Source organism: Aspergillus clavatus, genomic scaffold, assembly GCF_000002715.2.
Source record: "Aspergillus clavatus NRRL 1 1099423829750 genomic scaffold, whole genome shotgun sequence".
NCBI lineage: Eukaryota > Fungi > Ascomycota > Eurotiomycetes > Eurotiales > Aspergillaceae > Aspergillus > Aspergillus clavatus.
Window position 1 is genome coordinate 1,138,429 of NW_001517110.1, and position 27,119 is coordinate 1,165,547.

Consider the following 27,119-nt stretch of genomic DNA (forward strand, 5'->3'; position numbering starts at 1 on the left):
AGACAGTCCTGTACTGGGGACAATCGGGAGCAACCAGGGCTTACCCATTTAGGAATTCTTACGCGACTTGAGGGAAAAGCGAGACTATACAGGGAATGACATGTGCGGGTATTCAAAAGGAGCGTGGGCTTTTTAACACAACTCCAAGTTGGTACTATGAACACTGGTACCAGCTATCTATAAGAAAACTGACCTTCAAATCCTCAACCTTTCGACACGAGACAAATCACTTCTCCAAATCGATGGCTGCCCCCATTACCTTATCCAGATCCTTTTCCACCGTCTTCCACTCTCTCTGAATCACCTTCAGCACCCAGTCACCGCGAGGCTTCAGCTTGAATGGGACATCGGGGGGCGTTGTCATGAAGCCCACAACCATCATGGCCCACGGATCCACCGCCTCTGTGCCGTCGACAGGCTCGATGTCGAATGCCCAGAGCAGACTAGCCACCTGCATGAAGGTGCCGTCAATAGCCACTCGCCGACCCTGGCAGATCCGGCGACCCTGTCCGAAGACCGGCAGCGGCAGATCTGTCCGCAGTTGTACTCCTTCGTTGTCCGCATCAGTCTGCCGGAGCCAGCGATCCGGCACGAAATCTTGCAAATCGCCCAGCGCCGGGTCAAACACCTTGTCGTCGCGGCCGATGGCCCACGCATTCGCCATCAGAGTGACACCCTTCGCGATGCGGACCCCCTGGAACTCGTCGTCGCGGTCCGCGCGGCGCGGGATGGACCCGGGGGCAATGGGCCGCCAGCGGAATAGCTCATGGGCAATGGCATCAATAAAGGCGAGTTGGGCGCGGTCGGCGAAGCGCGGGAGACGGTCACGGCCGACAACCTCATCGAAGAGGGTGTGCGCGCGTGCTACAAAGGACGGCGAGTGCAGCGCTGCGATAAAGAGCCAGAGCAGCTGACGCGGGGAGGTCTCCATACCGCCCTGAATCGAGGTGGCCAAGGTGAAGGCGAGATCCAGATCGGGGATCGGGGGGCTAGCAGAAGAGGTATACTTCTTGGCGGCGGAGATGGCCTGCTTGGTGGCGTTCCAACCAGCGGCATCCCGTCCGTGGCGGAACAGGCGCATATTCAGGTCGGTCTGTGCTGCGAAGAGCCGATCGGCGACACGTTTCCATGGTGAGAGGATGGCGGGGAGGTGGCGTAGTGCTGGCATGAGATCGGGCAAGCGCGGATTGGCGGCGAGGTGGGTAATCTGGGTTTGAATCTCGATGATCTCGTGCAGCACCTTTTCCTTGCCATTGGGGATCCGCATGCCGTAGTGCAGTGCCAAGATGACGCTGGACTGGGTGCGCTCCAGCAGCGGGTAGACTGCGTCAGTGCTGGTGGTGTCCGTAGTCCCATCTGCGCTCTTGCGCAACAGGTTCACCAAGTCCAACAGAAGTTGATTAGACTCGAGCTCCATCACCGGCTGATACCTAGGTGCGGCAGGGGCCCCAAGACTGGGGGATAGAATACGGTGGTGTAGCTTGAGGTGCTCGTCATAGTCGTGCATCAGCGTGAAGCGACATTGCCCCGGCCCAGCGCCTGTAATCATTTCCATGCTGACCGAGGGCGGCCGGTTGCTATACCACTGGCTGCGACGGCTGAACAACTCGGTCACGGCCTCATACGAGTTGAGCACCACAATTGGAATGAGGCCAAACAGTCTAGGTACCGCAATCGGGCCATTTTCTCGAGCCCAGGAATCCCAGTTCACTAGCGGTTTCTCAATGGGCGAGCGATGGAGGTCACCGATCAGGGGCAGCTTGATCTGCTTACTATCCTTCCTTGCATGCACATGGATGCAGAGCAGGGACAACAGCCCTGCAGCAAGAAATGCCAGCACTGTGGCCGTCATAGTGCAGGAGACGATATTTCATACAATGATATACTCTTGTATCAATATGTGGCACTGGAGGACTGAACCTGTAGCCGGGGGGGCAGGCCGACTACATAATTCACATGGGGGAACTGTGAGCTGTCAGCGAGCAGACTCATGACAAAGGACAAGATTCGACGCTATATAGTGCAAGACCGTCAGCGGCCGGGGTTCAGACAATGGCATTGGCACTGGTGACGCACCGACCCAGCTAGTAGGACGCTAACAAGAACAAGATAGTGCATCCGCCAATGAAGCCGTCGAGGCGACGCAAGCGAACCCCAAGTGTCAACACCTGCACACGACGGGACGGGCGGCTAGAATCCCACTGTATATGTATAACAGTTGATGGGTCCTGTTTAACCTGGTTGGGAGAGTGGAGAAAGGCTCAAATTTTATGACTTCAGAGTTTCTGGCGTTTTGAGTTTTGATACATCCGACAGGGGTGCCTTACCTCTCTGATATCAGATATGTCCAACAATTCGACCATCCGGTGCATCAGCGCGTCGGTTTGTGGTAATAGATATGCGTACATCTCGTCGAATATGCAATAATTAACCAGCTGAGGCCGTGCTCTCGGAGGAACCCAACCCCCACCCGCACGCCTTGCAGTTTGATAGACTTGATAGTTGCCTATTAAGTCAATGCAGATACCAACTCTTGAATTGCGGGTCTTTTGGCCCCTGGAATGATTCGCATCCTTGCCATGCAGGAATCTATCACTACGATTTCCTTGAGGGTTAGATATATCTCCTTTGGGGTGCCCGTGGGTTGGATGAGGCATTGAGGCAAAGTTCGAACGAAAGAGGCAGAGGGAGATAGAGAGAGCGAGTTGAAAGAGGAACAGCAATGACAGTCATCTTCCCAATCCAAAGGCACCACCAACGGGCCGTGCTGGCGGTGGCCCTGACCTTCTCCATCCTGGCAGTTACCGCCCTGTTTCTACGCTTGCTGGCCCACCATTTTGCGCGCAAGAAGTGGACCTTGAGCGATTATTTCCTCATTGCTGCCTGTGTGAGTTCAGCCCAAAGCTTGGAAGAATCAGAGGCTTTAGAGGCTTTCAATGAAAGCATTTCACTAACGCTCCTCCGAGTGCATAGATCTTTGCTGTAGCTCTTCAATCGATTAGTATCACCGGTGTCATCCAAGCCGGCATTGGATACGACCATGTCCCTGCCATCGTGGGCGTCTACGGGATGGCGCCCATCACCAAACTGCTACAGCTGTTCGTCCCGCTGCAATTCCTGTGGGTGTTGAGTTTGAGCTGCACCAAGATCTCCATCCTGCTGTTGTATCTCCGCATTTTCCCCGTCGCACGGGTCATGTATGTGTGTTGGATGACCATTGGCGTGATCGTGGCTTGGTCCATCGCGACCATCCTCGCCGGTTGTCTGATCTGTCGTCCTCTCGCTTTCAGCTGGGACTCAACGATTCCAGGCGGTTCATGCGGTAACCAAGTCACCTCGTTCACCGTCACGGGCGTGATCAACCTCATCACCGACGTCGCCGTGCTCATTACGCCGATGCCGAGGTTGTATCGCCTACAGATGGCGAGGTATACGAAGGTGGCGTTGATTGCGGTCTTTGGACTGGGATTAGTGTAAGAGCCCTCCCCCATCTAACGATTGTGTGGATTGCTATTTCGTCTCCTCCTGTACTCACGGCCTACTCAGCACTTGCATCATCAGCGCTCTCCGCATCTCCGTGCTGTCCACGATGGACTTTGTCGATATCACCTTCACAATCCCCTTGGCGAATATCTTCAGTGGCATCGAGCCCTGCTTGGCTGTTGTGCTCGCGTCGATTCCCATGATGCGACCCTTACTGACGCGGTCGGCATACAGCCCCGAAGCATCTGGTGGGAAGACTTCATCACCCTCTGACGCAGCAAAACCCTCCTCAGGCGAGGATAAGTTCCAGCCACTGCACGATGAAACAAGCCAGCTGTGGTTGCGTCCAGCGGGCCCGAAGCACTATGCAGGTATTGCGGTCCAGGATGCAGCCTCGACAGAGAACCTGAACACAAACAGTGCGAGGGAAGAGACGGTTGAAACGAGAAGGCGAAATGGAAGTGGAGGGATCACAGTCAAGCAAGAGTGGGCAGTGCTGGAAGGATCCCGGAAGCATCAGCGTCAGCGTTAAGAGGGGGCTCGGCAGACGATGTTTTGCTGTAGATATTCATTCCCCATGGGAGCATCCCGCGGCGATGGCCCAGGGGCCTGTCCTATGCATAGAAGATTTTATGTGGGCCACAGGCGTCGTTTTAGGTCTCTGACGAGGTACTACATCCTGATGGCATTATTCTGATGTCTCGCGCATCTCTCAACCACCGGAGTACCATCCGACGGACAGCAATACCATCCGGACGGGACTTCTCCAGCTGGAATGGGCTCAGCAGATTGAGAGGATCACGTCCTATCCTTGGATGCTTGCTGCATCTGACTTGGTGTAGTGACCATGCATATTATTACTGCTCTAATCATATGTGCTATCCAAAATGAACAGTGCTATACAGAGCTGAACTAGGTAAAGATGTATCATTGGTAAGATCGTGGTGGTTTGTTTTTAGCCTGTGCCATCGCTACAGGACGGATGGCCGAGGCTTATATATAATGCCATCACTTTCTCCAAACTGGGAAACCTGGCGGCCATTCTAGCAGCATAGACGAGACTCATAGACAGATCCGTTTTTGGAGATGAACTCTCATTACTTGGACACCCTAAGCTGTGCAGTTCGCCTCACTTTTAACAGATAATTTCTGGCTCAGTAGAGTAACAGATCAGGATCCCAATCCAGTACAATTACCTTGGTAGGCTTTACTTATCCCTCTATCATGGTATATAAATCATCCCTCTTTAACTTCAAATACATACGACCACAGGGTGTGGAGAACAGGGCTTCCCATCCACTTAGCCATACTTAAGCTAGTATTATCAACACAGCCAGAAGTTATATGCACCCTTGAAGGCCTGCTGCTTCATGGGTGAGAGATGCTAAACCACAGGGTGAGTGAAGGTAAGCTAAGTGATGCTATCTAATAGTATAGGCAAGCATGGGTGATTAGTAGGTGAGTAATTCTATGGTGACTGAACTCCCTATAGCCCATTACTAGTACCTCCATTGCTAGCTTAAATATGAGGGCCTCCTCTCTGCTCAACCATTATCTCCTTTCCCATTTATGAGTGGTCTTTTTTGGTGATTTATTTTCTCTTAGTTTTTTCTTTTATTATTCTATAGTATATAACATGACATATCTTTAAATACTTTAACCCCCTTAAGAAAAGTAGAGGAGCTCCATAAGTTTACTAAGTTATAAGGATTTATAATAGAGTAGTAGGAAAAGTAAACAACTAAACTAAATAAAATTAGCCATAAGAAAAGGGCTCTAGCTACTAATAATAGATATAGCTATTCTATAGAGTTTTAGAAATTATATAACTAAATACTCCTTAATTACTATAGTTACTAATAGTATATAGATGGATGCTTTCTCAAAATAAACTAGGTGATTAATATTTTATAAAGAAGGAATCTGATCCTCTTATTTAAATCTTAAAGCTATTTTTAGAGGTATTTATTACTTTATATAAGGGAGACTAAAGACTTACCTACTTAGTATATTATTTATTTAAATTTATTTTATTTTATTACTAAATAGTAAAAAAAAACCTATAGAAAGCTAATAAATATAATAAAAGATAATCTTTATAAATAAGTTACCCTATATAATTATACTATATTGTGATATCAGTGAATGAATATCATGAGTAGATTAATGATTATTAAGGTTGACCCTGGGTTACTAAGGTTGACCTAAGAAATCTCTATAATATCTATAACTTATCTTTTGGATAGCTAGCTAGTAGCTAGATATAAATATAAGATCTTACCCTAGGTAAATAAAGAGGTATTAGCCTAGCCTATCTCTCTTTACCCCTAGTAATACTACTTTACCTATAGTAATTCTATCTAGTAGTATATCTAAAGTTATAAATAATAAGAAATTAAATACTCTTACTCTACTAGATCTATATTTATTTTAATAAATACCTACTACTCTTCCCTATAAGTAACTACTAAATTTAAGCTAAAAGATAGTAGGGTAATTATACTTAATAAAGAGTTTTTATTATAAGAGAACTCTCTACTAAGCCTTACTAGAAGAGATAGAAATAAAATAAGATATAGTAACTCTAGGCTAGAGAAGTATTACTTAGTTATTAAAATAAGTTTTAATAAAAAATAATCTCTATAAGATAATATTCTTAAACCTTCCTACTAGAACTACTAGTAATAACTAGCTATCTATAATAAATAATCCTACTAAAAATCTATTAGAGGATATAAGATAAGTCTTTACTAAGTTATTTAAGATAGTAATCTAAGAAGTATTACTTATTAATATTAATATACTCTTCTAGAGTATTTACTAAAAGTAATATAATAAATAAATACTATCTCTAGGATTATAAGAGATAAACTATTATTATAGATTATTACTTATTTTTAAGGTTTTAAACCTTACTCCTATCTTAGAGTATAAAGATATATATATAAGAGATACTATCTAAAAATAATAAAAGAGAATTAAGGAATATTTTAGGGATGTCTTATTAATAATAAGAAAAGTTTTTTCTAATCTAGAATATCTTATTATTATTAAGTAGAAACTTATAGGATATACTTATAAAAGATAGGAAGTAGATAAAACCTAATTATAGATTAATCTTATATTAGTAATTACTAATATAGAAACCTTTTATATATAGCTACTAAAGAACTTTAAGGAATATAATATAAATAATAAAAGATAAAAGAAATATAAAAGCCTTATCTAAGGTTTATAACTTGTATAGCTATATATTACTATCTTAGATAAAGCTATAGTATATATCTCTCCCCTAGTATATAAAGCTTTCCTTATTTAAAAATTTATTATTAGGAGTTAACTAGAGCTTAGGAAAAGATAGATAAAGGACTAAATATAATTATAAATATATAATAAAATAGTTAAATACTTTTCCCTCTATAAGAATAGCTTAGTTACTACTTAATAACTTAGAGGTAACTTATAATTAAAACTATAATTTAACTAGTATAATAGAGATCTAATAAATCTAAGTATAATTACTAGCTCTTCTTAGCTAAGGAGAAACTTCTTATAACTAAATAAGGATTTATTAAAGTAGAAATTATAGTATTACTAGAATAAAGTATATTTTATATATAATAAAACTAGATATCTCTAATTATACCTCTTAAAGATAATAAAAAATAAGAAAGATTAATAAATCTAGAGGTACTTATTAATTAAATAAAGAAAGCCTCTAACTATTAGAATATATAGTATAATTTCTTTAAAGATAAGAAGAAAGAACTATCTAAGAGAAGGAATCTTTAACTATTATAAAGAATTACTAAGATATATCTAAATATAATAGGTATTAACTCTATATATTATGTAATAGAAGTATAAAATAAGAGATAGATAATTTAGGTTAAGGCCTTTATTAACTATAGAGCTAGTTACTTATTTATATTATAAATAATTATTAATTATCGTAATATAATAAAGCCTCCTTATAGTAAAAGAAAAATACCCTTAATTATATAACTACTAAATAGAGCTATAATAAATACCTACTAATAAGTAAGAATACTAATATAAATTAGGTAATAAACTAGTCTTACTAAGTTATAGATCCTAGATACTAATAAGTATAAGGTAATCTTAGGTTATAACTAACTAAAAGTTACTAATCTATTAATTAACTAGTAATTAAATTAGATAATCTTTTAAAATAAGAGAAGAATATACTTTACCTACCTTATTAACCCTTAATATAAGATTAAATATTATAAAGATAACTTAGTATAGTAGGTAACTATAAAATAACTAAAGTAGACCTTATAAAAAGAGAAGTTAATAATATAATTATGCCTTCTCTAAACTAGTAAAAAGAAATTAATAACTATAAATTATAGTAAATAAATAAAAGACTTTAAGGATGTATTCTAAGAAGAACTTAATCTAGGAATATTATCTATCTAAGAGATAGACTATATTATTAATATTAGTAATACTAAACTAACTAATATAAATACTTACCCCTAATTACTAGAGAAGTTTAAGAAAACCTACTACTAAGTAGAAGAACTACTATAAAAGAGAGTAATCTAGGCCTTAATAAGCTAATAGGATTTACTAGTAGTATTAATCCTAAAGTTAGAAGGAAAATAATAAATATATATAGATTACTAAGTACTTAATAAAGTTATTATTAAGAATATCTATCTACTTTAAGAATTTAGGAGTTAATTAACTAAGTTAGTTAGATAAAGATCTTATTAAAAATTAATCTTCTCTTAAGATACTAGTAATTATAGATAATAGATAATTTAATTATTAAGATAGTATTTAATACCTTCTTTAGAAAATATAAGTTCCTTATAATATTATTTAGACTCTATAATGCACCTATAATATTCTAAATATATATAAATAGTTAATTATAAGATCTCCTATATATAATAGTATATCTTAATAATATCTTAATATTCTTAGTAAGTAAAGAGGAATATAAATAATATATATAAGAAGTCTTTATCTAATTATAAAGGAACTAGCTATTTATAAAAGCCTTAAAGTATAAATTTAGTTAATAAGAAATTAAATTCTATAGGTATATTATTAGAGAAGGAACTATAAAGCTAATACTAGCTAAGATAGAAGTTATTATCTAATAACTAAAACTAAAAAATATCTATAAAGTATAATAATTTCTTAAACTTATAATATATTATTATTAGTTTATACTAAGATTTATATAGGTTATAGCCACCCTTTATAACCTACTAAAGGAGTTAAATAAAGACCTTTAAAAAAAGAAATTCTATTTAATTACTTAGATAGTAAGATACTAAGATATCTTTACTAACTTAAAAGAATTAATAATCACTATATTAGTACTAATAATTATAGACTCTAATTAATCTTATTAAATTAAGACTAATACCTTAGAATAGGTAATAAGAATAGTTTTAATATAGGAAGATAAGAACTATAAACTTTATCTAATTATATTTAATAAAAGGAAGCTTAGCAGCATAAAAAAGAACTACCTAATATAAAAGAAGAAGTTACTTATAATAAAAGAAGCTCTTTAGAGATAGGACTACTATATTAATAATAAAAAGATAATAATAGTAATAACTAATTATAAGAGTCTTTAATATCTTATAAATATAACTAAGTATTTAAAGTAGCTTACCTAGTAGGTAAAAAAATTCTAAAATTATAACTTAGAGATCTATTATTAAAAGAGTAATAAAGTAATAGTACTAGATATAATTAGTTAATATCCTAACTTTATAAAAGAAGGGCTAGGTAATATTATTAAAAGAACTTTACTTAATATATTAGAAGTATAGGAGATAATAGAGATAAGATATTTTAAAAGCCTAAATAATCTTATAGAGTATAAATAATATAATATTATAGTAGAATATCTAGAGCTATAGGTCTTACTATAAGATAAAAAGAAGCAGGAGCTTATACTAATAATAACTCTATTTTTTAAACTAAAAAAAGAGGTACTATACCTCTTACTAAATTAAATTATAGGTAGATAATACCTAGGAGGATGATTCATATATTACTAAAAATTAATTTATATTATAGATATTAGAGATATCCTATACCTAGAGATTCTATTCTAAAGAGACTTTCTATAAGAAATATATAGAGAATATAGCTATATAGGCTACCTAGTATTACTAGGAGCTATTAGAACTTAAGCCTAGTAGTCTTCTCTATAGTATAATATCTAAGCTATAATTAAGGAATGCCTAAATTATTAAATATTATAAGGATTAAAGAAACATCTTAAATAGGAATAGTAATACTATATAATAAAGAAAGGTATCTAGCCTTTTAAATACTAGGGTATTAACCTTATTAGATACCTACTAGTAATATTAAATAGTAATAAATAGATTATTACTATTATTAACTATATAATAGGATGGGTTATTATAAAAGCTATTCTATATATTATAGATAAAATAATAATAAAGTTCCTATATAAAGAGATATTTACTTAGTATAGTATCTTTAATAAGATAGTATCTAATAATAGTATAAACCTTCTATTATATATAATAGAAATCTTTATAAAAATCTTAAAAATAAAATACTAAATAATAATACTAAACTATCTCTGCATAAATAAAAAGAATAAAAACCTTAATAGACTCCTGGGATAAATACTTATAAAATATTTAATAGAGAAACTAATATAGCTATAGGATAAATACCTTTATCTAGTAGTATTCATAGTATAAATATATATCTATATAAATATTATTAAAAGCCCCTTCTACCTATTATATAGGATTAAACTAAGATTACTAGGAGATATAAGAGAACCTATAAAGGAAAATAATTATAATAAGCTTATAAGAGTAATATATATATAAGTATTAATAAATAAGAAGCTATTAAAATATATAATTAAGAGAGAGATAATCTAAGATTTATAAATAAAAAAAAATTATCTTAAGGAGGGCTAGTAAATCCTTATATAAAATAAGAGCCCTTAGAAGTTTAAGAGTAAGTAATTTAGACTATATAAGATAATTAAGGCCTATCCCCTTAGAATATATATATTATAGGAACTAGGTAGATATAATCTAAAGAATCTTATTAATAGATAGAGACTAGTAAAAGTAGAGGTAGGAGATCATCTATAATATCTATAGATATTAATAAGTCTTAATATTAGGCTATAAAAAGTAGGCTTATTAATCTCTAATCTAATTAAAATATAAAAGGTACTTAATAAGACTAACTTTCTAATATTATTATATAAAGAACTATTATAGTATATAGTAGAAGGATATAATAAATAAAAATATTTAGGAGAAAGTTTATAATAAGTAGAGGAGGGATTAAAGATATAGTATAAGATAAGTAAGTAGAAAACTTAATATACTAATAAATAAAAATTAGTAAGGAATAGCTATCTTATATAATAATAAATAGAATTACTAAAGTTATAGATTAGTAAAGACTTAACTATTTTAGATAATAAGGACTAGGAGGGAATTTAAAGTAATAATTTAGAATTAATATCTTAAAAAAATACTAGAGAGATAGATTTTAAAAGACTATTTATAATTATAATATCCTCTTATTAGGAGTAAATAAAGTAATATAAAGATAATATATTTATATAGATAGATTAGAAAATAGTATTATACTAGAATTACTTTCCTAAGAAGAAGAAAAGGAATTATAGACTAGTAGATTTTACTAATTATAAAAAAAAAACTAATTATAATAAAGTATTAAGAATTATACTAATTAACTAAAGTAATAAATAATTACTAATTAAAAGTCTAAGTTAAACTTTATATTAAGACCCCTATAAGATAACACCTTAGCTAACTAAAATAAATTATTATTATTATTAGGAGGAGGTGCTAATTCCTCTAGATAAGCCTTAATATAATAAATAAATATCTAAAGATCTTAAAAAATTATAAAAAGATTATAATAATTACCCTAGTAAATATAACTTACTAGCTAGAGAATATAAACTCTATTAAAGAGATTTTTATAACTAAATAATAATAAAGAAGAATAATACCTAATAAGACTCTCTATTAGGGCTATTAATAAGATACTTACTAAAGTATAAGAAGAAATTACTATAATAAAATTAATCTAAGAGAAAGAGAGAGTTAACCTAACTAAACTATCTTAAATAAGAGAGAGAGTTATTAAAGAAGAACTAGCTTAAATATAAGAGAGAGTTACTATAATAAAATAATATCTCTTAGCTAGACTAATTACTACTACTATAGAATATTTTAAAAAAAGATAATACTTCTTAGCTAGAGCCTTCTCTACTATAGGAGAAGAGCCTTTACTATAAGAAATACTAGAAGAATCTATCTCTATTATAAAAGAAGAGCCTTTACTATAAGAAATACTAAAAGAATTTATCTTTATTATAAGAGAATTAATATTATTTTTTATACTAGACTATATATACTTACTATTATCTAGAGAACCTTTATTAATACTATTATCTAACTTCTTACTATAATTATTAGTTACTACTACTAACTCTACAGGCTAATTATATAACTTATTATTATAATTAATAAAGAAACTAAGACTACTAGCTTAAATAATAAGTCTATAAGAGTAAAAAAGATTAGTAACTATAGATAAAAAATATTTACTAAGAAGAATATATACTTATTAAGAGTATTAGAATCCTATATATAAAGATCCTATATATAAAATAAATATACTAATCTTTAATTACTCTAAGTATAGTTAGCACAGGACCCCTAAAAGAATATAAATTTATTATAACTAGATATAGAGATATATCCCCTAAAGGAATCCTTACCTAAAAAATAATTATTATAAGCTAATATATAGTTATAAGATGTATCTTACTACTAGAGAATAATAACCAATATATAGCCTAAGTAAGTATATTCCTTTATATCTAGCTTCCTCTTCTTATTAAACTTCTAGATAATTAGGTGAATAATATTTATTATCTTTAATATATTTTTATTAGGTCTACTAAGATAAGCTTCTATCACTAATAAAAGATAATTACTAAAGCTAGGAAGAGTATTTATTAAATTTACTAAAAGTAATTATACTTTTCTAATAAATAAGATAGTCTTTATCCTTCTTTTATAGGGTACTTATATTTACTAAGTATAAGAAGAATATAGAAGACTAATATATAAAGAAAGAGATTTACTAAAAGAAGATAATAATTAATATAATAAAAAGAAAGATGCTTATAGGAGAAGAAAGAAAAAGAGAAAAAGAAATATAAAAGATAAAAAGAGAATAAGTAAGGTAAAGTAGAGTTACCTAAAATTAAAATAAATAATATATAACCTTACCTTACCTCTACTATAATAACCATACTAGTAACCCTCCTTACTATATATAATCTAATACTACTTACTAAGTATAATCTAATACTACTTACTAAGCATAATCTAATACTACTTACTAAGCATAATCTAATACTACTTACTAAGTATAATCTAATACTACTTACTAAGCATAATCTAATACTACTTACTAAGTATAATCTAATACTACTTACTAAATATAATCTAATATTACTTACTAAGTATAAATCTAATCCTACTTACTATATATAATATCCCTCCCTTAGACTATAAGGATCTTTTAGTAAAGAGTTAGATAATCTACTAAGGATAGGCTTCACCTTAAGTAGGGGAGGATGTGATATTAGTGAATAAATATTATAAGTAGATTAATAATTATTAAGATTAATCTTAGATTACTAAGGTTAACCTAAGAAATCTCTATAATATCTATAACTTATCTTTTAGATAGATAGCCAGTAGCTAGATATAAATATAAGATCTCACCCTAGGTAAGTGAAGAGGCATTAGCCCAGCCTATTTCTCTTTACCCCTGGTGATACTACCTTACCCTTGGTAATTCCAATATATATATCTTTTATAATAGGAATATTTAGACTACTATTAGACCTAGATAGTATATTAGTAGAAGAGTACTAGGATAGACTATAATTTGTATTATCTAATTAGAAGATTATACTAAAATATAAGTTTTAGAATATATAAAAGCTAGTAGTATAAAAATAGATAGAGAATCTTAGATTATTAAGTATATATAAGAAGATAAAGAAATTATTTAATAATAATACTATATCTCTAAAATAAATATTTATATATAAATTTAATAAAGTAAGCTTCCTAATAAAGTTTAAAGTATAACTATATATAAGAAGAGATCTTTAACTAATATTATATAAAGATACTAAGATAGCTATACTAATAGTAAAGTTCTTTTATCTTGTTATATTATTAATAATAATATTTAAGCGTAATATAATATAACTAAATATAGTAAATACTTTTATATAGGCTCTAATAAATAAAATTATATATATAATATTATTATTAAATATAGAGAAGATATTAAAGATATAGTTATTAAGAAAGTTCTTTTATAATATAAGAAGACTACCTCTCGTATAGCTTAAAAAGCTATTAATAATATTTAGTTATCTAAGGTTTAAGAAGATTTTAGAAGATTATAACTATTTTATAAGATATGGAATTAGTATAATATGATATATAGATAATATATTAATACTTAACTTCCTTATAATACTGAAGAAAAGAGAAGCTTAAAAGATTATTGAAGAACTAGAAAAAATATATAAATTAAGGAATATAAGAGAGGTAAAGTAGATCCTAAATATATAAATTATAAGAGATAGATTAAGGAGATAATTATAGCTCTTCTAAATATTATATATAAAATATATAATAACTTAATATAATATAGATCTAAAGTATATTCTAATATCTCTATTATTATATCTAAAATTAATAAAATATTTAAAAGAAGTATTAAAGTATAAGATTTATTGATAATAATAGCTAATTAGCTTAATTTTATATTTAATAATAATAATAAGACTAGATATAGCCTATATAGTAAATAAACTATCTAAGTTCCTATCTAATCTATTTTTAACATATATAATAATAATAAGATAGATAATAGAGTATCTATTAAGTATAAAGAGATATATACTAAAATATAATAAATAAATAAAGATATAAATTATATCCTTTATTAATAATATTATATTTATAGATAATAAGAATTAATATACCTTAGATAAATATCTTAAAAAGATATTTAATAAAGTAGTAGTTTAAAAAATAGTAAGATAATAAATAGTTATAATATTATTAATAAAAGTAGAGCTACTAGCTTTATTAGATACTAGATAGTAGTTATACCAATAGAAGAGATTATTTAACGAGATTATATTTAACCCATAAATATCTATCTTTATTTAGTATATAATTAGTAGATAGTCTAACTTATAAGAAATAATAATCCTAATAGTATTATAAAGCCTTACTATATTAATATTTATTAATACTAGCTAAGAGAGAAGATATAAGCTAGGGAGATAGATATTAAATAGATTAGTATATATAATATAAGTATTAATAATCTTACTAAGATATTATATAAAGAGAAACTAAAAAGATTTATTAAAATACTAAATCTAAAGAATCTAGATAAATTTAGAATATTAGTTAACTAAGATAGATAGAGGCATATAGCTTAATTAATATCTAAGCTAGGGGGGTATATTATAGAGTAATATTTATTATATTAATAATATACTTAGTATACCTAAATAGATATAATATAATATATACTAACTAGCATAATCATCCCCTTATTTATATCTATTAGAAAAGAGCTAGAGTAGGAGAATAAGAGAAGGATATACCTCTATATCTAAGCTATATACTTATATTTATTAGTATTTATATTACCCTGATTACCTTGCTATGACAACTGTGTTCCAGTGAGCATCAGCAAAAGCAACTAGGGCCGAGGCAGTAAGCCTGGACTTCATGCAGCTATGGAAGCTTGCCAGCAACGACAAGACCGTCAACAACTCGGCCACAGACCCCGTTGGACAACTTGCGTCTTTATTCTTCCCTGATCCCGCCGGAGCGGTTAAGGGTTGTTACAAACCGGTCGATATACCTTGAAGACGGTGCGTCCTGTCCATCTGATCTTGAAAATCCTGGGTGAGCAAAAAAACATACAACAGCCGGGATTCGCTGGTGGTCACCCACCCAACTACTAACCGGCCGGCGTGTGGCTTAAGTACGGCTGAGCGGACGGGAAGCCCTGTTCTCCACACCCTGTGGTCGTATGTGCTAGATGACAGAATGATTAATATTAAATAGGACGGCTAGTGTCAATGCTTTGTGTTGCACCTATGTATATACTCTGTACATTGGGTATGTACTCGTAGTGCCTTGAATGGGCGAGGTCAACGTATCAAGTTTCTCCTGCTAGAAGAATTGAGCTGAATGTCATACATGTAACAATCATGCAGTTGAGAATTCGAAAATACATGCTACACCATCCAGTTACTAAAGCGGTTTCAATGCATCCTGAACCGGCGGCATCGAACGATAGGGAGTCTAACAGACGCGTTGAGAGGCAGTATCCCGTCGGAATGCGTCAAACGCGGGAGCTCATGCCCATTCGGAACGGGTCAGATATTATGTAAATCCGTTGTGGTGGAGACGACAAAGGTGACCATATCCTCGTTGACGACAATTACAATATCACAGGGGTCGTCGACTGGGAATGGGCGCATACGGAATTGAAAGCTGCAGCTTTCAATTCCCCCATTATGCTTCTCCATGTTGCTGATTTCTATGATGGGGTCAACCACCCCCGGGAGGACGAACTGGCATTGGCGCAATCATCTAAGGATAGGGGTCATCCTGACCTTGCCGAAGCTGTGAGAAATGGGTGGATCCTTCACAGGGTTGAATTCTGCTGTGGGTATGACCTTGCTGATTGGAAGGGTTTCCTCGCCTCTTTCAGGGCCTTCGGAAAGCCATTAATGTCGATGGGGTCTTGGAATGGGATGTTTGGAAAGAAAAGGCGTTGGAGATGTACAAGAATGATGCTCTTTTGAGAGAGTTGATGAAGCGGATTCATTCTGTAGAGAATGTTTGCCCTAGTGATAGTCTTTCATATGCTATATAAGAAGAGCTTTAATGTATAAACCTGTCAATCCGAGGTGTCCATTGCATCATCATCAAGCCCCAGATCGAAATTGGAGATTTTGATGGCCTCACCTGCCTCCGTTGCCAGAAGATCCAGGATCGTCGTCAACGCATCGTACAACTCATGCCCAAGGGGGTCATCCTCGCTGCTGTCCTCTGGCTTGTGCTTCGTTTTCAAGTCCTCCATCGCGTCTGTCACCCACTTCTTGCCGTCATCGCCAAGTTTGTGTTTCAACCACGCATCCCAACAATCCTGCAGTTTTGAATCCTTGTCGTTGTCCTTGTTATATTGCTCCTGTGCACGAAGCATCTCTGCACGGACGCCTTTGTTGATCGCTTTGAACTTGCCCCACATCTTCGAGTCTCTGAGATATTGATAGACGGCGATCGACTACAGATACTAGTCAGTAGTCCGTATTGGTTTTCGAGAAGGAAGTCGGAGGGGATTTTGTACATCTCGAATCACTTCAGTTGCCTTGTTCAAGTCATTGGTGGCGTAATCCTCCCATGTGTTGTCTGCTCTTGCTTTGCGGTTTTGCCACAACTAAGGGATGCCAGCGTAAGCGAGTTGAAGGTCCGTAGGGCTGGATAGTCATACCTGTGCTTTGTTGAGATTGACGCTTCCCCAAAGGATGGCAAAGTTCTGTCGGTTCGTATCACTACCCAGCGACTCCATCACTCGCTGCATAGGAACTTGCTGGTGGGAGGCGTCCAACCCAGGCATGGTAGGTGGATCGTTCACCCTTTTGTTGAAAAAGTCTGACACAAACACACAATCTATATCCTTGCATGCTTCTTCCTCATTGGCGGTATCGACGGCCCACTGAAAGAACATGGGAACAGATCCCAATTCCACCATGTGCTCGGCTGTAGGCAAATTACAATCATTGTTAGTGTATTCACTTGTGCAGGGGGAAGAAACGCCTTGGACATACTGGCATATCCATTCCGATCCGGTCCCTGATTAAATCTTCCGATCGCAGAACTCCGGTACGCCCGCCAATCCAACAAATCTACTACGTTTTGGACGGGCTTGGCATCATCGTCCCAGTCGCCAGCACTTGGGTAGGGCTAAGATTGGAAGTTGATCTTCCGTTTGACTGTTCCATCGTCGCAGTCGAACGATCTCGCCTGGGCAGGTGACCGCCTCTCGAGTTGATATAGAACATTGTCCTGTTCTAATGCGTGTTAGATTGAAGGACCTTTGGAAGAAGAGGATATGTACCTGTTCTATCCATCGCTTAGCGAGGGTACCATCGTTTACACTCGAGCCATCATCCGCCATATAATCCGCATCTTCGATGGTGTAATGGTCACATACAGGGTGAGTGCTCTCCTTGCCATCGAGGATTACACAGAATCCATTCCGCCCATTGCTCGGGGCTATGCTGCTGGGCCGTAGGATTTCCACTCTTATCATTGACCCAGGCCGTTTATTTTTTGCAGGTCAAGTTCTCCCAATGGTTCGGGATATACTTGTCCCAGATGGTACACAAGGACGATACGGACCCTGTTACTTTTGGGGTAATCCCTACTTGTCCCTGGCCCCTTAATCCCCCTTTAGAGATATCGGGGTATAAGGGGCCTGATCAGGAGAGGAAGAACAGTGTAGTCTAGAATTGAAAATTCCTATGAAAGAATTATTAAAAGCCAGACTCTGGTCAACACCCAGAACGTGCTGAACTAAAAACCGACTCACGACTCGCTATGAGCTATGGCCTCTTATTTAGAGCGCTCTTGATGTTCCCTCGGGCCCACAGAAATCTGTGGCTGATACCCCCAATTGGAGCAATCTGATATAGCCCCTTGAAAGCGCAATGCAACCTCGGTTTACATCTACTCCATAGGTACAATCTAGGATTATGGATAAAGCGGAAAGGGCCGGACCGCACCATACAAGCTAGAGACCAGTGTTCTGGTCTAGCTGCGCCCCATGTCACGAATACGCTGGTGAGCCCGGCACGAGTGGGAAGGAATAAGAATAAGAAAAAAAGGGGGAGAGAAGAAAGTGGAAAGGTTAGACTGAAGCGATTCTGACTCAAAGCCAGGAAATCTCCATTTAGTTTCCTGACTCTCTCAGCCTGACCAGAGCAGTTCTCATGCAACAAGTTATCGCGAGATGCGTGTTTAGCGGACTATCTGGCTCATAGGCCAGCTCGGCCTTCTCATTCAAGGCTCCCATCGTCAACATGACCATCTGCATGCAAAGTCTGTTGGTGTACAGAAACAGGAGAGCGCGGTCTCCATATCTGGAGTGACTCCGGTGTCAACAACCAGTGTCGCGCCTGTGCCTCAAGGAACTACAAACGCGGCCGAAGTTGTTACTAGAGCCCTGAGAGTCTTGAAGATACGGAACAAACTTCGACTGGAGCACGTCCAGTACAATAAGTATGAGGTGGGCACTCCCTCCGAAGTGCACCCAGCTCTTGACTCTTCGCCTCTTGACTACAGCCCAAGGGCTGTCAAAGACGCAGAGAGCTCAGAGGAACGACTCACTCGGAGATATTCTGAATCAACTGACAAATATGGGTATTCGATTCCTGATGAGCTCAGGGAAGCTGCTAAGATTGTTGCGGAGTCGACGCCCCGTTCCCCCTCAACTGGCAATCATAGTGCCATTGCTGCTCTAACGGATGAGAGGTATGGAACGGGAATCCAGGATACCTATGTTCCACCTCAGGCATACCACACCTATAATGGGTTATCTCAAATTGTTTTGGATGAGAACGACTCAATGCTCCTTAGAGGGAATGGCACAGAAGGCGACTTAAAGAAGCGAGCGAGCTCGAGCTGGTGGATGGCCACGATGACACAACGTGGAAGCAGTCCCTATACGCCTTCTGGGTATAAAGTAAGTTGACCTTCTGTTTTAAATTTCATGGTACTTTTGTGAGAATCTAAATACCGCTGTTTAAGGTCTAGAGGAATGTCATGGACTATGGGGCTAAGGGTAAGTTTATCCGCAACTTAATTCTTGTCAATCCAAACACTTACCGTCAACAGGTGATGGTGTAACTGACAATACCGGTTCGTGATCAGTACTCCTTTCCTTGCCTTGCCTTTAGTACAGCGAGTTGACAACTCCTAGCGGCTATAAATCTTGCCATCTCAGATGGTGGGCGTTGTGGTGCGAATTGCGGCTCTAGCACAATAGTCTACCCTGCTGTCGTCTACTTTCCACCAGGCAACTACCTCGTCAGCAGTCCAATAATCCAATACTACAACACGCAGTTAATTGTAATACAGCTCTCCAAATCCATTGGGACTGGGCCTGGACCATGCAAGATGTTGTCATTGAGAGCTGCGGCAGTGGAATTGTAATCGTCGGTGGAGTGAGTGACATATTTACATGCACAGGGGAAATATTTTTTAACATTCTAACATGTCTTCAAGGCAGGTGGTCCTTTTAGCACTGGACAAGGGGTTGGATCGTTTGCTTTGGTTGACGCTATCATAGCCAACACTCCAACTGGAATCACCACCACTCTATACAACAAGAACTCAACTGCACTATTTTTGCAGAATGTTGGGTTCTACAACACTCAGAATGCTATACTGGATGATACTGCCAATAAAGCTCTTATCCCTGGCGGCGATCAGATCATTCTTGACTCCTGGGGGTTCGGCATGGTCAATGATCCACAAGGCGCAAGATTTGTCTCTGGTACCTGATACAGTTCTACGTCAAAAGTCTCCGTACGCCTACCTTATTATCTAGGGATTACGCCATGGTATTATATAACTACTAATTATAGTTATAATATTAAATCTTATATAAATATATTATTTATTATTAAAATTATATTATAGTTATTTTAAAAATAAAAATAAATTATTTGTTAGTATAAAAATAAGTGATTCTAAACATCCTAATATTTATGATTTTTATACCTCTATAATTAGGTAGTTTTCTAATATTCTTATATTTCTTTTCTTTAGATATATAGCTTAATATTATAAATATCAAATATAAAAAATTGAAACTAGGTTTATATATAAATTTATGGAGATATAAAGCTCTAAAATATATAGAAATAATAAGAAATAAGTAGATATATATCTAAATAAATATATCTATCTTAGTATGTAGATTACACCTTGTATTATAAAGAATATTTAGATTATAATTATATTTTAAATTTAAATATATTAAAATTAAGATATTAAATTTTATTATATATAGATATTAATTACTAATAATAAAGTCTGGCTAAACAATAAGCGTTTAAAGTAAAATAGTCTAAATCTCATACTAATTTCATACGGAAACTAATGGGCCCGACTGTACCAACCTACCGGCATTAAACCGATCTTCGTCTCTTGTGGGGAACAACACCTATAGTACACAGCCTAATTTTTTCACCCGTCGGCGTCCAAAGTATGATGATCTTGGAGACACTCAAGTTTTGGACGTCAAGGCACTTGGCGCGAAAGGTGACGGCCAAAGTGATGACACAACTGCATTGAATAGTATCCTTGCTCGCGGTGCTAACATGTCATCTATTATCTTCTTTCCTTATGGTGTCTATATCATAAAGGACTCACTAAAGATTCCGCGTAACTCTCGGATCTTGGGTCAGGCCTGGTCTCAAATTATGGCAACCAGTTCTAAATTTGAAGACGCAGAGAATCCTCGGGTCGCAGTGCTACGTCGTTGAAAAGCTGGTTTGACAATGTCGACTCGGCATGCGCAGGGTACAACGTCTCCGGGTCCGCTGCTACCAAATATGGTGGTCAAGTCTGGTCGGGTTGGAATGAAACTTGCCTCAGGGATCCTACGATTGGCGAGTACTGTAACGGTAAGCACTTCATTTTCCCTAACTTGATCAAGAACATGACGCTCATTTCCACGTTCAGATGTGATTGCAGGGATTTCGGCGGTCGTCGATTTCTTGGAAGATATGCCGAAGGACGAACTTTGTTCGTTTTATTTTGTGGAGAGACTGGACATGATGCAACGTTCACCTTATTCGTTCGATGATAAAGGCTTCTAGTCCCAGTTGGAGGTTGTTAATGAGCAGTGCGGTTTATCTGCTCCCACCGCCATGCCCCCATCGTTGGATGCTCCGCCAGAGTTCCTCCTGGACCCCATCTGCTCCTCTAATCAGACTCACACCATGGTCTCTGGCGATACACGTGACTCCATTGCGTTGAGGTATAGTGTGTCATCAGCAGCCTTGGTGATGGCGAACCCTCGCCAACTCATGATCTGCGACAGCTTACCTGCAGAGATGAACCTCTGCCTCCCAACCAGCTGTGCGTTTACCTATGTGTGCTCAAGAGCAACGACACATGCAGCTCTATTGAGAGAACTGGGTCCTACTCGCCAAACGTGTCAGGAGATACAACCCCTGGGTTGCTTGGGACTGCTCCAACCTCCAGACTACAACAGCAGCCTGGGGTCATGTAATCTGCCTAGGAGACCAAGGTGGAAACTATACAGCTACAGCACCCATTCCTGGAGTCACTTTGAGTCCCGTCGAGAGCTCAGGGTATTTGAATCGATTGTCAATCCTCCCTCGAATGCCACCGTCGCTGACGGCACAACCTTGAAATGCGGGAAATGGCATGTTGCTGCGCAGGGTGAATCCTGTGCGCAGATTTGTCTCCAAGAGTCACTCACCTCCACACTCTTTGTCGAGGTGAATCCATCACTTTCAAGCTCTAATTGTTCTGCCGCCTTGGTTGTTGGAAATGCTTATTGCGTCGCTCCAAATTCGGGCTGGTCTAGCTCCCTTCCAGTTGTTTCGACCAGTGTTGTCCCGACTCCTATTTCAACACCTTCTTGGAGTGTTTTACTACCTTAGTATTATGTTGGTAAATGTAGATATCCCGCAGAGGAGAAGTTGTGGATGAAAGCAAGGATTTCAATTTTCAAATTATTAGGCACTGGGAAAGACAGACACCAGAATTCGATGAATTCAGTGGTGAAACAAGTCGATTTGACGTGGTAAAAATAACGCGATGGGTACTACTAAGGTAGTATACCTAGTAGTAGGTAGTAGCCGGCTTAACTCAGAGAGTCAGATTCCCTGACTTTTTCTGTCCCACACAATGGATCCCTATATGGTCATCATCTACTATGTTTTTCTCCTGCTGCTTTTCGGATACTTTGTGGTCTTTCACTTCCCAAATATGACATCTATCCCATCTCCTTGCTCTACCGCGCCATCTCTAGACCCAGCTTCAATAAACGAAGTAATGGACAATATCGACGACAACTCAATCTATCATCACCCAGTTCCCATGGGGCTACATGATCTATCGAACAGTCTACACCGCTAAGTCAGACGACCTGTGGCCTATCGCCATGGAGAAACTTGCTCAGATCGTGAACTATTCGATTGAGTCCGACCTCTACGCGGACATCCGTCATAAAAAACCAGAGGACCCGGAGCCTGATCCAACCGCAGAACGACTAGTAAAGGAATCGCGCAAGGACGTGATCTTCTCCGACAAGAAGTTCTGGGACGGGGCCAGAATCGAACAGGTTCGCCAACATTTTGCCGACTATCTCCGTGCTAGTAAAGAGCGCGGCTATGGTCGATTTGAAGGATGCCTTATCATTAATGAACAATCACTCAAGTCGATTGTTGCTAGTCCTCTTCCTCGCCGGGGGGAGGGCCCTCAAAGGCACAGTCAACCTTATGGGTTCGTTGGGATGATCGATGGACGGTATCCTGAGACGCGGTATAATCCGCAATACACTGGCTTCATGCGGGTTGAACTTCCTTGCTTGTGGCCTCTCTATGGGGAGTTGACCAGTAAGTACATGTGGGAACTGTGTCCCTCTGTTCCTGAGGGCTTAATCCCTGTTTATGATGGTGGAACTGGGAAATCGCATGATGAAGAGGGAAATACCCGTCCGATTGCGACAGATCGGAGAGTTCGGCTATTTTGACAAGTTCAACAAGGTCTTAAAAAATAGTTAAGTGTAGCGGGCAGGGCCTACTAAGTGCTTGAGCTTACTAGGCACTCACAATCTGCCTTAGGCACTAGTAAACTCTTATCTAGTAAGACTGTAAGAACACTAAATCCGTTGTGGTGGGTTTATCATGCCTGATGATTGATGTATATATGTTCCTGGTAGAGCGGTACATAAAAATGATATCCCACGAGATACTACCCAGTGTCCCAGTAACAAAAGGACGTTTACGCTAGAGAAAGCACTGAGTATACTCGCCGATTGAAACTGCCCGTTCTCGTAGCTAAAAACCACGAGCATGAATTCGTCGAGAAGCTCACTGTGAGATGGCCTCGCTGTGTCAGCTTGGTTTATGGGTTGGTAGACGCCGCACTGGAGTTGGCCTTTGTAGCCGCCGGCGGCGGCATCGGGGTACGGCGGGTCTAGAGGGGAGATCTCGTTGCAGTAGAATCCGTCAATGGCATCCAGGAATGTGTTGAGAAAGCCAGTGAAGTTATAGTGTGCTTGGTAGACCTAAATCAGTGTAAGTCTAACCCGTCTTTGACGTAAGGACAAGTTCAATACGAACTGGATCGTCGATTTGAAAGAGGATGGAGTTCTGCGGCCAGATGACCGGGTACGAGATTTGAAAGTCCAAGTTGGATTCTGGCCCTGCATTGGACACGCTGGTCGGAGCCTGAGCGCCGTTGACAGCCTTCAGGATGGGGTGAGTGCCCTGGGGTATTTGCCTAGAACGGGTCAGCGACGAAGAGAAACAGCAGGGACAAACATACTGTGCAACCAATGCAAAGAAGAGGTTGAGATCCTCTTAGCTGTACACATCCCCTAGATCCTCAAAGATGCCCAATTCATTGCCCTTGGTGGCCTTTGTGCCTCTTGTAATGTTGTACACCGCTACCCTGAATTTAGATTCGTCGGATACGTCGTGCACTGTGACGGTGGACATACCTGAGATACAAGCTGGTGTGACTGCAACATCGCACAATGCCAATGTAGCACCCAGCAGCTCGGACAACGGCAACGAGAGCGGCTTAAGGATCGGTGGCAGAGGGTCGTTCCCCTTGCCATTGCCAATACCGAATGTGCGCTTATCAATGCTCCGAGATCTTTTGACACCTTCTACCTCTAGTAACTTGATGCCATGAGCTGATTCTATTCCCTAAGGGAAGATTTCGTTAGATGCCTTTTCAGTGAGAAAGTCCTTTGCGGACTGGTGTACAAAGTACACCGTCCTTTCGCGAATTGTCAAGGAGCCACAAAGGCTTATAGCTTCTTAATGCCTCGTCATCGTTGGAATATTCCGCCAGAATATTACAGAAAGACGCCAGTTCCTGGAGTGCGATAGGCCGGTAAGCAGCTGCCATGAAGCCGAGTATCTCCCTACACAGCCCATCCTCTTCTGATTCGCGAATTTCCTGCATCATGCGTTGGTACAGAGAATCCAGTCCGGGGGCAAATGTTTTCATCTTGGCAAGGGGTTCCCATCGCACCCTCTCGAGATATTGACAAACCAATGCTACCCAGAGAAATGTGCCCTTTGCATTTTCACATAAATGCTGTTGCACTGCGTTTTGGGGTTTGGAATTGTATTTCTTCTGTTTCACCAGTTGATGTACTTGATGATCGATATATTGCTGAACAGCAGTGGACACAGATTCGGTATTCAACTCGAGGGATAACTGCTCTGCGGTGTCTAGTCGTTCCTTGATGCTAGGCCAGTTGCGACTGGACATGAGCCATTTGACATGGGAGTATGATGACCAGTTATGCATGATCATGTTGAGAAGTTTGAATAGACCGTCATGACACTCATCAAGACCATCAATCACCAAGAAAGTGCTCGGCATGGCATGATCTTCCAGGACATCTGTCTAGGTCTGAGACATAGTATACCAAGAACTCGTGTCTTCATACAGATCATACCGCTTTCGTAAGTGCGAGATAAGCGATGGCTGCTGGTCGACTTCTTCGCTGGAAGGAGCCTGACCTTTTCTCTGTCGTCCTCCGAAGGCCTCTCTCAACTTCTTCATGGCAGCTTTCTTTGGGTCGTAGTAAGTGTAGTAGCTGTTTCCCCTGACAAGCGCTTCAAGTGTGCGGAATGTGAATAACAGGAATGGGTATCAAGGTGAATGCGCCGCACCTGGGTTCACCTGAATTGGGCGCATCAGTGCATAAAGTGACCAGCCCAAGCATGTTACTATATCGCCCTTACTTGATTGAGGTGCTAGGCGCTTATAAGGGCCCCTACACGTGATGCCAATGGGTTTGGGGATATTATTGGCTGACCTCACAGTTCCCGACAGTCGCGTAGGTAGCATAATCAAACGGCTTTTTACAGGGAGCCTGGGTGACTATAGATGATTATAGAAGACTACTCACCCTGTTGATTCTATATTTACCTAAGCTCGCCTAGGGTCGCATAACTAAAAGTAGTATTGTGTGATGGCAGCACCCACTGACCTTTTGACCGCGTTTGAAGCCACACGCCAGCTGGTTAGTAGTTGGGTGGGTGACCACCTGCGAATCCCAGCTGTTGTATGTTTTTGCTTTTTTGCTCCTGTATCCTCCACCTTTTTGATTGATGATATATGCAGCAGGTGCTGTTGGAATCATCTGTTATAATACTACTGCCACCATAGGTACTCAATATGGTGACACTGCTACTAGACAGGCTAATATCACCCACAGGAATGTGGTAATCAACTAATCAGAGAAGATACGAAGTGGCGCGAACTTGGGTGCCCCAGTAACCAACAGCCCAGTCTGTGGAGGTAATTGCCATAATTCTTGACAATCCCCTTCTGTTGCTACTTGCTAGGTTGCTGTGGATGTTCAAAAGCCAATAGCGGGATGCTGATGGATAACATGACCCTTTCAATTCGCATTAAATGATACTTATTCGGCGCTTTGTCCCACCCTGCCTGGCATCTCTGTCCCCAAACGGTCAGATTAATCGCAGTTGTTGCCTAAATCCAAGTCGATATATGGAATCCTTCTGTCAGCAAATCAACCGACAGTTATAGGGTGCTGGTTTGGCCTCTGTAACAGGTCTTCTCTATTCTGCCCAGTAAACAAAGGGCATCGCGTTGAGCTCTCCTTCCTCGCCAGCAGAGCACATCCCCAAGAAGACCATGTCTCAATCATCCTCTCTTCAGCTCGTTTCCTCTCTGTTTGGAACCATCTTTATCGGATTCGGTGTCAATGCGATTTTCCGTCCCACCCATGCCTTGACCTTTTTCGAGCTCACTCCGCCTACTACTGCATCTGATCGACGCATTGTTGATAGCCTCATGGCCATCTACGGAGTCCGAGATATCTTCATGGGCCTCGCCATCTACGCTGCTGCATTTTTCGGAACGCGGAAGTCGCTGGGCTGGATCCTGATTGCCGCCAGTGCCGTGGCCTTCGCCGACGGGGCCGTGTGTTGGAGTCTCGGTGCAGGGGAATGGAATCACTGGGGATATGCGCCTGCCATAACCATCGTCGGGGCGTTGTTGCTCGGTGGCTCCCAGAAGAAGTGATATCGCACAAAGCCAGCGGAAGGGTGGGGATTTACAAGGCACGTATTGAGCAGGAAGTTCAGGAATTTCATTTCTACGGGAGACACGATTCCATAGCGAGAGAGGACAGCAGGACAATCCGCGGTATCTCTA

At 38.3% G+C, this 27,119-nt stretch overlaps 7 protein-coding genes across 7 annotated transcripts, besides 8 other annotated features; 4 read left to right on the forward strand and 3 right to left on the reverse strand.

The window, feature by feature from the left end:
* Nucleotide 1: part of a microsatellite that runs on past the window's edge.
* A 225-nt stretch (nucleotides 2-226) lies between these two features.
* On the reverse strand, nucleotides 227-1,852 carry ACLA_004470 (putative cytochrome P450; the record flags this gene model as incomplete). The annotated part of the gene is made up of 1 exon (XM_001276458.1): nucleotides 227-1,852. The coding sequence occupies one exon, from the start codon at nucleotides 1,850-1,852 to the stop codon at nucleotides 227-229; it is 1,626 nt and encodes a 541-aa protein (XP_001276459.1).
* Nucleotides 1,853-2,722: 870 nt separating this feature from the next.
* On the forward strand, nucleotides 2,723-4,015 carry ACLA_004480 (putative integral membrane protein; the record flags this gene model as incomplete). Its single annotated transcript, XM_001276459.1, has 3 exons — nucleotides 2,723-2,887; nucleotides 2,974-3,473; nucleotides 3,547-4,015. 3 exons carry the CDS (start codon nucleotides 2,723-2,725, stop codon nucleotides 4,013-4,015), a joined length of 1,134 nt encoding a protein of 377 aa, XP_001276460.1.
* Nucleotides 4,016-8,177: 4,162 nt separating this feature from the next.
* Nucleotides 8,178-9,230: a mobile genetic element.
* Nucleotides 9,055-9,097: a microsatellite.
* A 2,550-nt stretch (nucleotides 9,231-11,780) lies between the features above and the next one.
* Nucleotides 11,781-11,898: a microsatellite.
* A 260-nt stretch (nucleotides 11,899-12,158) lies between these two features.
* Nucleotides 12,159-12,186: a microsatellite.
* Nucleotides 12,187-12,851: 665 nt separating this feature from the next.
* Nucleotides 12,852-13,074: a microsatellite.
* Nucleotides 12,883-13,041: a microsatellite.
* Nucleotides 13,075-14,224: 1,150 nt separating the features above from the next.
* Nucleotides 14,225-14,318: a microsatellite.
* Nucleotides 14,319-16,545: 2,227 nt separating this feature from the next.
* On the reverse strand, nucleotides 16,546-17,376 carry ACLA_004490 (uncharacterized protein; the record flags this gene model as incomplete). Its single annotated transcript, XM_001276460.1, has 3 exons — nucleotides 16,546-16,932; nucleotides 16,996-17,085; nucleotides 17,140-17,376. The coding sequence occupies 3 exons, from the start codon at nucleotides 17,374-17,376 to the stop codon at nucleotides 16,546-16,548; spliced, it is 714 nt and encodes a 237-aa protein (XP_001276461.1).
* A 474-nt stretch (nucleotides 17,377-17,850) lies between these two features.
* ACLA_004500 (uncharacterized protein) lies at nucleotides 17,851-20,213 on the forward strand (the record flags this gene model as incomplete). The annotated part of the gene is made up of 5 exons (XM_001276461.1): nucleotides 17,851-17,939; nucleotides 18,870-19,392; nucleotides 19,464-19,491; nucleotides 19,788-19,873; nucleotides 19,935-20,213. 5 exons carry the CDS (start codon nucleotides 17,851-17,853, stop codon nucleotides 20,211-20,213), a joined length of 1,005 nt encoding a protein of 334 aa, XP_001276462.1.
* A 2,638-nt stretch (nucleotides 20,214-22,851) lies between these two features.
* ACLA_004510 (uncharacterized protein) lies at nucleotides 22,852-23,442 on the forward strand (the record flags this gene model as incomplete). Its single annotated transcript, XM_001276462.1, has 1 exon — nucleotides 22,852-23,442. The coding sequence occupies one exon, from the start codon at nucleotides 22,852-22,854 to the stop codon at nucleotides 23,440-23,442; it is 591 nt and encodes a 196-aa protein (XP_001276463.1).
* A 129-nt stretch (nucleotides 23,443-23,571) lies between these two features.
* ACLA_004520 (uncharacterized protein) lies at nucleotides 23,572-25,244 on the reverse strand (the record flags this gene model as incomplete). The annotated part of the gene is made up of 7 exons (XM_001276463.1): nucleotides 23,572-23,600; nucleotides 23,658-23,785; nucleotides 23,840-23,979; nucleotides 24,035-24,194; nucleotides 24,285-24,360; nucleotides 24,415-24,618; nucleotides 24,695-25,244. The coding sequence occupies 7 exons, from the start codon at nucleotides 25,242-25,244 to the stop codon at nucleotides 23,572-23,574; spliced, it is 1,287 nt and encodes a 428-aa protein (XP_001276464.1).
* Nucleotides 25,245-26,597: 1,353 nt separating this feature from the next.
* On the forward strand, nucleotides 26,598-26,987 carry ACLA_004530 (DUF4267 domain-containing protein; the record flags this gene model as incomplete). The annotated part of the gene is made up of 1 exon (XM_001276464.1): nucleotides 26,598-26,987. One exon carries the CDS (start codon nucleotides 26,598-26,600, stop codon nucleotides 26,985-26,987), a length of 390 nt encoding a protein of 129 aa, XP_001276465.1.
* Between the last annotated feature and the right edge of the window lie 132 nt (nucleotides 26,988-27,119).